This window comes from Lepisosteus oculatus, chromosome 7, assembly GCF_040954835.1.
Source record: "Lepisosteus oculatus isolate fLepOcu1 chromosome 7, fLepOcu1.hap2, whole genome shotgun sequence".
NCBI lineage: Eukaryota > Metazoa > Chordata > Actinopteri > Semionotiformes > Lepisosteidae > Lepisosteus > Lepisosteus oculatus.
Genome location: NC_090702.1, coordinates 41,599,178 through 41,612,952, shown reverse-complemented (window position 1 = coordinate 41,612,952; position 13,775 = coordinate 41,599,178). Strand labels below are relative to the sequence as shown.

General features: G+C 39.2%; 1 protein-coding gene across 4 annotated transcripts; it reads left to right on the top strand.

Annotated features, from left to right (window-relative positions):
• Positions 1–1,054: 1,054 nt before the first annotated feature.
• Positions 1,055–12,519, top strand: optn (optineurin). 4 transcript variants are annotated; one of them, XM_015352463.2, is made up of 15 exons: positions 1,056–1,316; positions 1,865–1,924; positions 2,450–2,632; positions 3,293–3,495; positions 4,766–4,924; positions 5,091–5,158; positions 5,265–5,399; positions 6,332–6,497; positions 6,924–7,039; positions 7,350–7,499; positions 8,473–8,566; positions 9,062–9,202; positions 9,303–9,445; positions 10,010–10,101; positions 11,424–12,519. In XM_015352463.2, exons 3-15 carry the CDS (start codon positions 2,470–2,472, stop codon positions 11,543–11,545), a joined length of 1,752 nt encoding a protein of 583 aa, XP_015207949.1. In that variant the 5' UTR covers positions 1,056–1,316; positions 1,865–1,924; positions 2,450–2,469; the 3' UTR covers positions 11,546–12,519. The 4 variants fall into 4 exon arrangements, with proteins under 4 accessions (XP_069048621.1, XP_015207949.1, XP_015207950.1 ...); XM_069192520.1 differs by lacking the exons at positions 1,865–1,924; positions 11,424–12,519 and adding an exon at positions 11,212–11,409 and having other exon boundaries at positions 1,055–1,316; XM_015352464.2 differs by lacking the exon at positions 1,865–1,924 and having other exon boundaries at positions 5,268–5,399.
• The last annotated feature ends 1,256 nt before the right edge of the window (positions 12,520–13,775 follow it).

Below are 13,775 nucleotides of genomic sequence, written 5' to 3'. Positions count from 1 at the left end.
GATTACAGAATTGCAGATAACACATCTCCTATAATCAAATAATAAAACACAATGACAGAAACTTTAAAAAGCTCAGTGTTTCTCTTATATGATGCCACAGGGAGAAAAAAAAGTTTTGCTATACCTAATTTTGAATTTGTATGTCAAACAGTGATTGAAAAACATTCCACCTTGCCAGACGTCATAACTGTTTCGTCATTTTTGTAGAAAGGAGACGTTAATGTGTTTAACATAACTGAAATAATAATAATTATCCGTACAATGGATGTAATCTGTCATGCGTCTGAGTCACCACAATAAGAGTTATATCTCTTGAGGAGCCTTAATGTTCTCATACACTACAGCAGCACTCAAAGAGAATTCTTGAATGGATTTGAACGGCAAATTACATTCACTCCCTGTGGTACATTATTGGCCAACACTGAAATTCCCTTCGCGTTCATTCATTTTGATGGGAAATGAACCTGTTAATTACTCATTGCTAATTGGAAAGAGACTGAACCTCACAGTCTCTTTGTCTTGTTGAATAGCTCTAGTTCAGCGCGATGTCCTACGAAAACAAAGACTTCTTTGATAATCTTTGGGATCCGCAAGCATCCAGCGACGAAGGCTTTTTCAGCCGACTACTGCTGGCGAACGTCTCCTTGTTGATTTTGTGGTGCAACAGTGCCACCTGCTGGCGTGGACTGCCCCTTGCAATACAATAATGTGTTGGCTGTACAACACGGCATTGCAAATTGACCAGGCCTCTAGCCTGCATCTTGTATTGTAGATTACATATAAGTATATATGTGAATGTACTGCATATTCTCAATACAAGAACATAAAATCACCGCAACGTAAACGCACATTTCTACAGCTGTCAGCGTCGACAGCTGTTAAAAACCCAGTAATATCTATATATATGTTGTGAGTCATTTACTGTACATGGGCTGAGGAACATCCCGTATGAAACCAAGGGGTAATGCGTCAAGGGTTAATCGTGGGCGCGGACAGGAGGGGAAGTCCCTCGACGTAACGCGGCGTGCTCGGGGGTTTTCAGGGACTGACGTCACCGCGGCTGTCAGCTGAGCGAGGAGGAGTTCTGCCCGGGCTAGCGCTCTGCCCGTGAAGAGCAGGAAGCGCACAGCTGTGTTTGCAGCACGGGGAAGTAAAACTTGCATGTCACCATCCTACTTGTTTTCGAGCGTGTGCGTTTTAAAGTACACCTTTTCCAGCGATACAGAAGCGTTTTTTTGAAAACTCTGCGTCATTACCGAGTACCTTTTCAAACACCCAGAATGCACTGGAGAGCAATTAAGTAGCGACGTTGTTGTGTGAGTATCTAAGCTTTTTATTAAATGCTCACTGTTTGTTTGGTTTTATTATTATCATGGTCCTATGAATACATTTCATGCCTATATACAGGCTACAAATCTGTTTCATGTATGTTGTTGTTTACCACGTTTCGCTAACTAATGAAAGTGAAAGTTGAAAGTCAACAAAGCAGGACTAGGTAAAGTAATTAACAGACTCATTTCGTATTTTTACTAGTCTTTGGTGTTAATATGATATATTATTAATAACGGCTTCAGTAGTATTCGTGTGGTTTAGTAGGTCTTGTAAATATATTGTCTTTTTCCATATGAAGTGGCGTAATCTGTGATTCGTAGTTTTAGCTGCCTGTCATTTGTCATGAACGACACAGAATCAACATGTTTTTTAAAACCGCAATAATGTAAGGCCCTCGTTAAAGAGTGTATGTTATTGACACATACCGTATAATAAGGCATTCGCAACACCGCTGTTTAGGAAAAGAGGTTTCTCTTACTTGATTATAGACGATGTACTGTATATGCAGATTCGGTCATCTTTTTATAATCAGGTATTACTGCTGAGCCTCGTCTGACCTGCGAATTCAGAGGCGTTACCGACTACAGCATTGGTAAGGGAATGTGAAGTGCAGGAAGAAAATAAAACTTTATTTGTGTTTGTTGTTGTTTAAGCCCTTTCTCATTACATAGAATTGCAGCAATCCTTAGCTGTGTTATAACAATTTGATAATAGTACAGTATACGTAGCTCAATTTCAGAGCATTTGTGTGAGGTTAACTTAAATTATTTTACAGCAGGGTTACACATGAGAGTTGGCCCATTTAGCCTGTTTGGTAGTTAGTTGCTAATTGATCCAAGGCTCTAATCCAGCCATTTCTTTAATGAAGCCTAAGTATTGGCTTCAGCCCTATGGCAAGGTGCTTGTTCTGTTCTTCCACAAGGTAAAGAAGTGCCTCCTGTTCCTGTTTTTTAATGCACATCCACATACAGTAAACCTGAGTCCTTCGATTTGTGTTTCGCTTTTCATTTTGGTGAAAACTACAGGGTTGACTTTGTCAGTTGCCTTCGAGGCCCCTCGTGGCTCTGTCTGTCCGAGACTTTTTCGCTGTTGACTACCTTCTGCCTTCTTCGCTCAGAATCATAGACCAGCACAGCAATGGCTTCCGGCGCGCCGATGGTAAATGGGGAAGATCCGCAGGGTCCGGAGAGATCTCGCCAAGGGCAGGCAAATGGGGCTCAGGCCGCCCCCCATGTTGGCACCCCAGAGGAGACCCTGCAGCAGATGAACATCCTCATCAAAGAGAACAGTGAGCTGAAAGGCAAGGAACGCAGGGTTTTCTTGAGTGCTGCTGTTTCCTGGGAAGTAACAATGTAGTTTTTGTAGTTTGTGGTATGTAAGAAGGTCTTTACTTGAACAGATGGGACTCCATACAATTTCATAAATAGTGCACATGGTTAGCATTCCTGTCTCACAGCTCTGGGGCCCTGCGTTCAATTCCTGGGGTGCTATCTGCATGGAGCTGGTATGACTGTGTTCATGTGGGTTTTCTCCGAGAGCTGCAGTTTCCTCCCCCAGTCCAAAGACACACTGGTAGCTTAACTGGCTTCAGGGAAAATTGCAAAGGAACAAGTGTTTGGTTTATTCCATACTGAAAAGAGAAGAAAAGAAACACAACGTTTCGGATGTGGAGCCTTCTTCGAATGTTGACACCCAGCTGAAACGTTGCGTTTCTTTTGGAATAAACCTTGACTTGTTACTTTGCAGCCTGCGCATGCTGACGCAGCTGCCTACTTGAGCTACTTCTGGGAAAGTTGGCCTACTGTGAGTGTGTCTGTGTGCGCCCTGCGATGGGCTGGTGTGCCGTCCAGGATGAACCCTGCCTTGCTCTTGTTGCTTGCTGAGCTCCCCCATGACCCTGTTTTGGATAAGCCGGTGAGAAGATGGATGGATAAATAGTGTTTTTTCTTATGTGCTGCAGAAGCCCTGAAACAAACTAATACGTCTATGAAAGAGCGTTTTGAGGGCCTTGCTGCATGGAAGGAAAAGCAGAAGGAGGAGCGTGAGTTTCTGGAGAACAAGTTTCTGGAGGCGAAGAATCGCGTGACTGCCCTTACCAAGCGCAATGAAGAGCTCAGGAAAAGATTACAGCATCTGGAAGGGAATGAAGAAGGGACTTGTCAGGTAAGAAATAGTTAAGCTACAGAGATCTAGAGAAGATAACATCTGAGACCAGAAATGGCACACTTTAACCAACAGGGATTTGCATACAAACAAATTATACACATTTGCAGAAAATGTATTTTGAGCACAGTTTCTGAACAATAGTGTGTAGGCTCTGGGATTGTGTTATCCTTTTAGTAAAAGGAGAGACAGTGGATTATTGTGTCTTGTCTGCTTTGATCAGCTCAACTAATAGTTAGATTCCCAAACCCCTGGTGTACAGCTTCTGAGAGTTCATGTTAGTTTCATACTTACAGGAATGTGTTCATTTTAAACCTTCACGAAAAGGAATATAAATATTCTGGTATATTTTCTGTAACATGAAAGGAATGTTTAATCTCTATAAGTTCTCTTCCCCTTTTGTCCCCAGCTATTGTATTCAGAACAAGCAGACCAGTGTAACCATAGATTAGGTTAAGATGGTAAAAGTTTAAATCAGAACTTTACTTTAAAACTATGTATTACACTGTACAAAAGCAGGATATGGACATGTAAAAACAAAATTAAACTAATAATAATAATAAACTTTTCTATTTTTAAAGTTGAATGACAACAACATCCCAAAAAACACACAAGAAATACACTCTGAAAATAGACAATGAGATGAGACAGTAAATGGGATATTGAATGCAGTAGGAGCTTAGGGGTACATTAACAGAACCGGTTAAGTAAAGACCCTTCTAGAGAAGAAGGTTTTGAGTCTAGCAAATAATATACTTTGTGCATTAAAACATCGAAGTTGCTACACTTTATACAGTATACTGTATGTGGTAGTGTTGACAGAGTCACATGTTTTCTTTAATTTTTATTTTAAAGGAGATGCCATCATCTACCATGCCATCAGAGGTGGTCAATAAGGCAGTAAATATGCTGCAGTGCTTGGAGGACTTTTTATGCTCTTCTATTATCTGAACATTGCGCCACATAAAGAATGAAATTAATTTAGATCGAAGAGAAAGCATGGCATTTCTGTCTGGGTCATTATGTTTTTATTACCACATATAATAAAAAACAACAAAACCAGGGCTTCAGACTTCAATATTTCAGTTATTTAAGGACCAAAGATGCAAAATCCCCGAAAAACTGAGTATGTCCTCTGTCTGAATCTGTGAAAGTGATGGGGGCTTTGGGGAAATCTTACATTTCGAGCTGTGCCGAACCTTGTCGGCAGACTACCACAGCTGGTAGCTTTCCCAGTGTAACTGCAGTCTTGTTTTTCTGTGTGGTGTAGAGTGAGATGGGGGGCCAGAGCTCGGAGGTGGAAGCGCTGAAGGTCGTGATTGCACGGCTTCAGGCGGAGAAGAGCGACCTGCTGGCCATGAACTCAGAGCTTCAGCTGAAACTGGGGCGAGGGCTCCCTGATGATGCCTTCATTGAGATCAGAATTGCAGTAAGTTACCTGTACCATGAATAAACCTCAGAATGTTTAGTGACCGTATATGCCGATTGCTTTTAAAACGCACCATTAACACTGAATTCCAGTTCAGGCCTTTCCCATCTTGTAATTATGGTGAGTCTGGGTCAGGAAAATGATGAATGCATTCATTTTCTTTTAGAAGGAAGGAGACCTGAAACTAACTAAGGATTTGCCAAGCAGTGAAAAAGATCCATCTGCTGCATATATGTAAGTATTGGTATCTATTGTTGTGCCCCTTCTATGAACCACAAAAAAAAAATAATGTATGTTGAGCCAAATCTATAACTTCGGCACTGACGTTTTTCTTCATAAGCAGGCCTAAGTCTGATGAAACAAATGAACGAATGGAGCCTGAGGAGTTGACTGTCAGCCAGTTGCTTCAGTCCTTGCGACACGAGTCTCAGAAGGTGGAGAAGCTGGAGCTTGAGCTCCAAGCTTACAGAGAAAGGTACAGTATCCCACACTACTTACGATTACTCACTAAAATGAGCAATGCATACCTTCATACTGTATGCTGTACATACCTATACATAAATATACGTACCTATTCTTGTTAGATGAGTGAAGGTCACCCAATAATACAAGCTCCAAGTGTGTACCTCGTTCTGTTACTTTTATTTTTTGCTCCACTCTACTGTTGTATTAACTATCTCATCAGGAATTGTAGGAGTAATAGACTAGTTACAGTATGTTGTAGAACAATATTTTGAATGCATAATTTATAAAAATAATATTGAAACATGCATTTTAATATTTTGCACAATTGTATACAATATAAATGCATGGTATGGATATCACCAGACAGCTTGGTGCTCTCTTTTTGAACAGTTTTGGGTTTTATTCTGTTTTTGATTGCACAAAGGTTATTAACCATCATAATAACAAAACTGATTTCTGTAAGAGATTTTGAAATGTAGTGCTAGGTATTTTTTAAATAAAATTGTTATAAAACATAAAAAGGTGGTAAATTCTACTTTTATAAAAGTAGCTGTAACATACTGTACATCGGATAAGATCCTAAACTCAGTTAGTTTATGTTCAGTTATGATTACTTAGAACAAATCAGAGACTTTTTCCATATAGGATATCACCTACGAGCTGCTCTTATAGCAAGAGAGTACACAATTGGGTTGTATTTGAACAAAGATTAAGCTGTTGCTGCTTTATTACGTGCTGTGTTCTTAAAGAATACACTGTGGTAGTATTTTACAACATAATATGGGTTCCTCTGTTTTTAAAAGTATGACCTGCTGGGTATTGTTTAATATGTTATTTATTGCTCTGCAAATAACTGCAACCACAAGCCGGTTTCTAAAACACTGACTGGGCACCTTTGTTTTGTTTTGATGCAATAAAGGTCAGTATCATTTTTTTCACCAGGATATCGGTATTGGAGAAAAAGGCAGAAATGGTTGTAGAGAGTGCAACTCAGACATCACTGATAGTTGAAGGGAATATTCCTTCTGAGCCAGTGGGGATTGAAAGCACATCTAAATGTGAAGCTGATATCAAAGTTCAACAGAGTGTGTCAGCTATGCATGATACGGTAAGATAACAGATATTTATTACATCACATCTTCTGATGATTTAAAAATGTGTCGTGTATTTCTTCTATGCTTTTTGAGCTGAAATTGACATTTGAAATGATCACCTGCTCAATGCTGAAAACCACCTGAGCAAGATAAATAGCTCCTATTTAGATCACAACTGTCCTACAAAAGACAAAACCAGCTGCTGCACAACTCCTGGCTTCATAGGCATTGTGCTAAGTATGCATTTTTGCCCCAGCAGTTGTATCCATGCAAAGACAATTTTCCATGTCTAACTTTGGAGATGCCGCTTTGCTCTTCTTTTGGAATCCCGGCAATTATCAGCATCTCGCTAGGTGTGGCATCCAGGACTTGTTTTGAAAACGAAAGAGCCTGAGCCTTTTGTGTGCCTTAAACCTCTGGGGGGTTTATGTTCTTTTCAGTCTACAACCGAGGTGGAGAATTTGAAGTCCCAGATGAAGTCCTTGTTTAAAGAGCTACAGCAGGCCCAGTCCAAACTGGATGATGCTGAAGATATGAAGAGAAACCTGCACAACAAGTGAGAATGAGCAGGAGGATCAGCTTTAGCAGTAGTGCCATGTGTTTGTAAATGTGACTAACGCAGAGCATCAAAAACCCCTTTGATATAGAAATAGAAACTGCACACATTTTCTCGGCTGGTGCTCTAAAACCTTAATATTTCCGAAGGGTAAATACGATCAATTCTAGGGAGCTGTGATGATTTGCTTAAGATCTTTTTTAAATAGGTAAATGTTTTGATTTATGACTGTGGCTGGTGGAGCTGTTTGTAGAGAGCTCTTCCGTTCCAGCTTGATCTCCTGCATCTCCACTTCATACGTGTTTTGTAGATGTCGTGAAATCGAGCAGGATCTTTCTACTCTCCGCGCGCAGTTGGTGGACAAGCAGAAAGTTCAGAATGAGAGCGACAAGCTGAAACTTCAGCTGGAAAGCATGCAGTCTGTTGGTAAAATGGAACAGAGGAAGATGGAGGAGGAAAAGTAAGTGGCCCCCTTTAAATTTAAACTCGCATTCCATGGACTTTATTATAGTGCATCCTCTCCTATTGGGGAAAAAATAAATATCCTAATAGTTGTATAAATAACACTGTGTTTGAAAAGGTGTTCAGCTGTGTAGATCAAGTTGTGCTACAAGGGAGACTTAATTGATTTAAACTTCATCAACTCAGTTAAGCTTTTTCGGTCTTTGGCCCATTGCTCTAATGTTTCTTCAGTTTTAAGAAGAGCTTTAGTAAAACTGTCTTGTAGCTGTTCCTGATACGTTATATTGATATAGGTTTCTTTGTACATTTAGCATTTATTCCTAGAAAAATCATCAGAGAATCCTCAAAGGATTAAGTTTGCAAGAGTATCAAATTTTTTTTTCTTTTCAATCAAATGCTTCTAAGGTTGTCCTGTATGCATAGTGGAAGGGAAGTTCAGTAAGTTTAGGGTTGTCAATCCTGGTCCTGAAAGGACCACATACTGCACCTGCTTGTTTTTATTTCGGCCAATTTCTGAGTTACACAGTTGAAATCTTAATTGACTTCCTAATATAATTAATTTATTGTGTGACTGTTTTCTGCCCTTGCAGTTGTTGAAGGATGCCTAATAGCTATTGCATTTCTTCAGTAAAACAATATCCCACACTTCTGAGTAGAATAATTTGACAGTATGCCAATCAAGATATTTTTTTCCGCACCATTAAGGTATGAGTCAGGTAATTAACCTCCTCTGGTATGAACAGCAGCAGGTGTGTGAGTGTCCAGGACCAGAATTGGAATCCCCTGCACTAAAAAGACAGGAAAGAGCGTTTCTTTTAAAGAGCAGCCATTTTTATTTGTGACATCTGCACCCAAGTATCACGGCAGTAAAAAAACACTGGTATTTTAAATGCAGCACATCTATACATGTGAAATGTATATTGATATAACTAATAAAATGTTCCCCTGACCCTAACCCTGTTCTCAAACAGGAGAAAAATGACTCAGCTGAAGGATGCCTACACAAAGCTTTTTGAAGATTATAATGAGATCAAGAAAGCAGCAGATGGAAACAAGAGGACAGAGGTGACAAGACCACATTGATTTCTCCTGTTACTGAAGGCAAACCAGTGATATCATTTGGTTAAAGGCTAGGGTCAAAAGAGACTTTTTTTCCCCCGTGAGTAGACAAAAAGAAAGGTGTATTTCACCTTGATTTCTGTTAACCTTTACTTCCACTGTTAGAACAGTTAACGTTCTTTTCATTTGACCTAAGAGTTACAGTTCTGGGGAGGAATATAAAGAACCCTCAAACTTCACGCAATGATTAGTATGTAAAATATTCTAAACAATGAAACGTGAAATGTGTCTTTGATTTTCTTTACTTCATTTTCACTTATGCTTTAGTCTTTTGACTCACTTGTCATAAGTTGTTAAATCAAATTTCTTTTTTTTTTGTTTTTGAAAGCCATACAGGCTGTTTTCTTAATACTTAAAAAACTGGAAGTTTTCTGGTGAACTTTGGATAATTACCGTTTTAACTTCTTTATCTGTCTGTCTGTGCAATGTCTCCTCCCAAAGGATGACGTGATCGAGCTGAACAAGAAACTCGCAGTGGCGGAGCAGGCTTTGGCTGCGAAGCAGCTGCAGATCGACGAAATGAAGCAGGACATTTTTAAAAAGGAACAGGAGCTGGATACCATTTCTGTGTTCAAAGCACAGGTAATGAACGACGCATACAGACAAGCTCCGAGACCGGAGAAGAGCTGGCCGAGTCTTCTCGTTTCCGGTGGCTAGTCCAGACGTTGTGCTGTTTCTGCAGGCCGAGGTGTACTCTTCTGATTTCTATGCTGAAAGAGCAGCGAGAGAGAAGATCCATGAGGAGAAGGAACGGCTAGCAGCACAATTGGAGTTTGTGAAAAAGCAAAACAGCCAGCTCCAAGAGGAGATGGAGTCTTTGGGAAGGTAACTCGCATCCAGGGTTTCTGTTTAAGTGCAGAAGTTGCTTAACTACTTTTAAGCAACCTTCCGAGGTGCTTCACCTTTGAACATGCCTCAGAAATGCTGAAGGTCATGTCAAGCAAGTATAAAATTGCCCGTGAAGACCTCAGAGTGGGAAAAATCTCACAGCTTTTAGAACTGGAGTGCAGTACCCATGTTTCAATGAAACCTTGTGTTTATCTGATAACTCCTGAAGAGGCAGAAAACAAGCCATAAATGGAAGGATGTATTACCATTGTTTTTTCTTCAGCGTTCCAAAGATCGAAGATACTTGTTTCAAGTCGTCAAAAACAACAGGCATTCATCTCCTCAGGCATTCATTTGAAAATGTGTGTTCTTAAGTATTTTTTATGAAATTGAAGCTGATTAAAATGCCTCTTGGTGTTGGGTTTTGTATAATTTTTATTGTGATTATGTTTTAATGAAGTGTTTGCATGGAACAGTTAAGTGCAGATTATCGACCAGAATGCTAATGTTTGAGGTGTGTGTTGCGTATAGTACACATTAATGTGCATGATTGCATTACAGACAGTCTCTGAATGAAATGCAGCGTCGCCACGTGCCCAGGGGCATGAACCCCCACGGAAATCCTCCACAGCAGAACGCACCAGGAGCAAGAGGCAAGTGCAGCAGTTCCTTGTCATGCAGCGTTTTTGTTTTTTAGTCCACCGAAATAACAAGGTCTTATCAATGACAAGCTGTCATTCAACCCTCTTTCATATTTACAGTTCATGCTGGGGAATTTTTAAATGTGATCTCAGAAAGTTCTGAAGTATAAGAGTATTAAACCACTGTACGTCGCTTCTTTATGGAGTAGTAATAATACTAATGTACCAGAATTATATATTAGTGAGTCTGTAGACTGTTTTTTCTGAATCCCAGAACTTCTCCCCACTCTTTCACACTGATCCTTAATAGGGAAAATTGATTCATGATCCACTGATCCACAGTCCAGTGCACTTTCCAAGAACACCCCCCCAAAATATACTGGGGTATGACTTTAAATGAATAAAAGCATAAATGCCTTTTCATTTAATTTCAGAAAAAGACCCATATTTAATGATTATTTGATCGTTCATATTGTGTCTTCCAGTCGTTGGTTAACTTTTCTAACTGAATAATGTGAACATTTATGTTAAATTATTGTTAAAAAACAAATAAGTGAAAGAAATTGCTTTTCCCTGAAAAGCAGAAAGGAAGTTCTTTATGCAGGCCCATGATTTCAGGTTTAATTTTATCTACTACTAATCAAAAAAGATTGCCGAAATAGTCATTAATTCAAATTGGATTTTATATGAAGGAGCAGTTTTCCGTAGATCTCAGAACTGGAGTATCCTGATAAATAATACAAGGGAAAAGTGGTGCACTCATCAGAGTGGCACATATTTTAGCTCTTAGTAAACCCACCCGGAATTATAGATTAATTTTTAGGAATCTCTGAAAAAGGTTACTTCAAGCTTCTTCCTGCAAGTTTTATTTTGTCCAATGAAGCTATGGATAATGGCTGCTTAGGCAGTTTCCCACCCTTTACACTTCAAGTTTTATTTATTTTTAGATTGTCTGTTTTTCAGGAAGCTGTAAATTACTGAATAAAAAGATGCAATATCCAGGGTGCAATGACAGAAATGATCATTATAACCATGGATGGATGGATGTTCGCCCGTTATGCCTTCCAGCACTTCGGGGCAGAAGCTTCCTGTTGCTGTTACTGTAACATTTGGTTTTTACAGGACAGGGTTGTACCCAACATGGAAGACGTGGCACCCAACGTGGGACACGAACCCACTACCCTGAGCTTATAAGTCTCATGATCTTCCAACAGAGCTAGCCAGGACGCTAATTATAACCATATTGCCATTAATTAAACCTAAAGTGTTATGCTTAAATGGATGTTGTGAGCAGGGGTCCTCTGTAATGCCTGTCCTCTCTGTTCCCTGAGCAGGTGCAGATAACAGAGACTGGCAGCAGCAGGTGAATATCCCGGAGCATGCGTGTCCAAAATGCAATGAAATCCTGCCAGACCTCGACAGTCTCCAGATCCACATCATGGACTGCATCATATAAGCGTGTTGCAAAGAACAATTGCTTGCTATGTAACTGCTCTGCACCTACCCATTTGAATGCATATGTCTCAGTAAATACAGTTTGTATACCTCATATGAGCACACCACCTAAAAGAATCTGTATCTGCAGTGCATCTTCGGGTTATGCAAAGTTTGCTGTTGATTAGAAGAGCAAAATATGCAGCTATAAAGACTTCAGTTTGAGCGTATGCTTTATTAATAGCCATTACTGCAACATAAGAAGTTATAAATGGGGTGTAATGTGCTGTAATAATGTTAAGTATAATAGTAAGGAAATTATTTACCTATAAAATATGAATAACGCAACTAAATACAACATTGAAGTATCATTACTGGTGTCTTGCTGGAGAAAAGTTGTTCAAGCGAGCTATTCTTAGCAAAATTAGGTTGGTGTAAGGGTAAAACACTCTAATCAAAGGTATAGTTAAAGGAAAGAGCAGGCACTTTTTGATAAAGAAATTACTCTCTCAGCACCTTGCCACTAAATAAAATGATTGCTCTGAATTAAAAACTTACTTTTATTGTAGGTTTTACTTTTATTTGTTGTTTTTTCATGAGCTTTCTTGGGTTTCTTTGAAGAAATACTGTACAAATCAATTATTTAAAATGTTACAAGATTGGTAAAAGATTAAAGCACTGGAAGTAAAGTTTTGTGGAAATTTCTTCTAAATCTAATGTGACCCAATAATACAATTTAATAAAATTATACAAATATAAAATTGTTAAAATTATTACAGTATTTAAACTGTACTGGAATTATATTATTCAGATTTAGGAGGCTATTTTATTGTAAAAATATTTAAGGTGTTCTAATTGGGGGACAATACAATGGGTTATATTGTGTTTGCAATATTATGCAATGGTGAATCCTCTAATATACACTTTCCCTTTAAATTGGCTTAAAAAGTTGAATTCATAAATAATAAATGCAGAAAATAAATGGACTGAAATAAATTGAAATGACTGAAATGGAGTTTATTAATTTTACTGTGTGGTAGGTAATGTGCTCTATATTAAAATATTTCTGCACAAATGAAAGGTATGCAAGTAAAGAAAAAAAGTTTTACTGAATACAACACAGAGTACAGTACTGTATTGTTCACTAGTGGGGGTTATAATTTTCTGATGGCTGACTGTAATGCACTTGTTTTGGTTTGTCTCTAATTTCTATCACAATAACTTAAATAGAATGTATAAATTTAAACTTGTTTCCTTTATCTTTAAAATTGTGTGGAGTGGTCTAAAATGGGGTGACACGGTGGCAAAGTGGTTGGCATTGCTGGGTTTGATTTCCTGGGGTGCTGTCTGTGTGGAGTTGGTATGCTCTCCCCGTGTTCATGTGGGTTTCCTCCAGGTGCTCTGGTTCCCTGCCACAGTCCAAAGACATGCTGGTAGGTTAATTGGCTTCTGGGAATGTTGGCCCTGGTGTGAGTGTGTTGGTGTCAGTTTGTGCCCTGTGATGGACTGGTTTCCATCCAGGGTGTGCCCTGCCTTGTACCTGTTGCTTGCTGGGATAGACACCATCTCCCCTCCTACCCTATACGGCATAAAGTGGTTAAAAAATGGATGACGTTTTATTGGCATTACCCCCTAATAAATGTCATGTATTCACAGAGTTGCAGGGGAGCCAGAGCCTATACCCTCAGGCAACGGACACATGTCCATCACAGGGCACTTAGAAACAGACATGCACACACTCACACCAGGGCCAGTTTTTGCATAGACACATTAACCTAATAGTATGTTTTGGACTGTGGGAGGAAACGGAAGCACCTGGTCTGGAATTGAACCCAGGGTCCCAGCACTGTAAGGCAGCAATGCTAACCACTGTGTTACCAAAGAAAGATACTTATTCTTCTGAATACAGTAAAATCTCAATCTTTAGTTCATCTTGAATTATCCAAACATCAAAGACTAGATAGGAAATTCACATTCATTAACAATTTTGCTAAGGAGAATGGTCACAATTCCACAATCCCTGCCCATAACAACTCACAGCAGTAATTACAGCTAAAGACACTTCCACAAAGTACTGACTTTGGGGGCTGAATAGTTATGCAGTCTTTAAATTTCACTTTGCATATCTTCATTGTAGGTTTTGCTGGCATTCGGACTCCTTCACATGGTCAGTTTCTTTAAAGGTTATGAATAGAAAATATTGATTTGAAAAACAATATCCAAAATAATATATACTAGATATATTATATAAA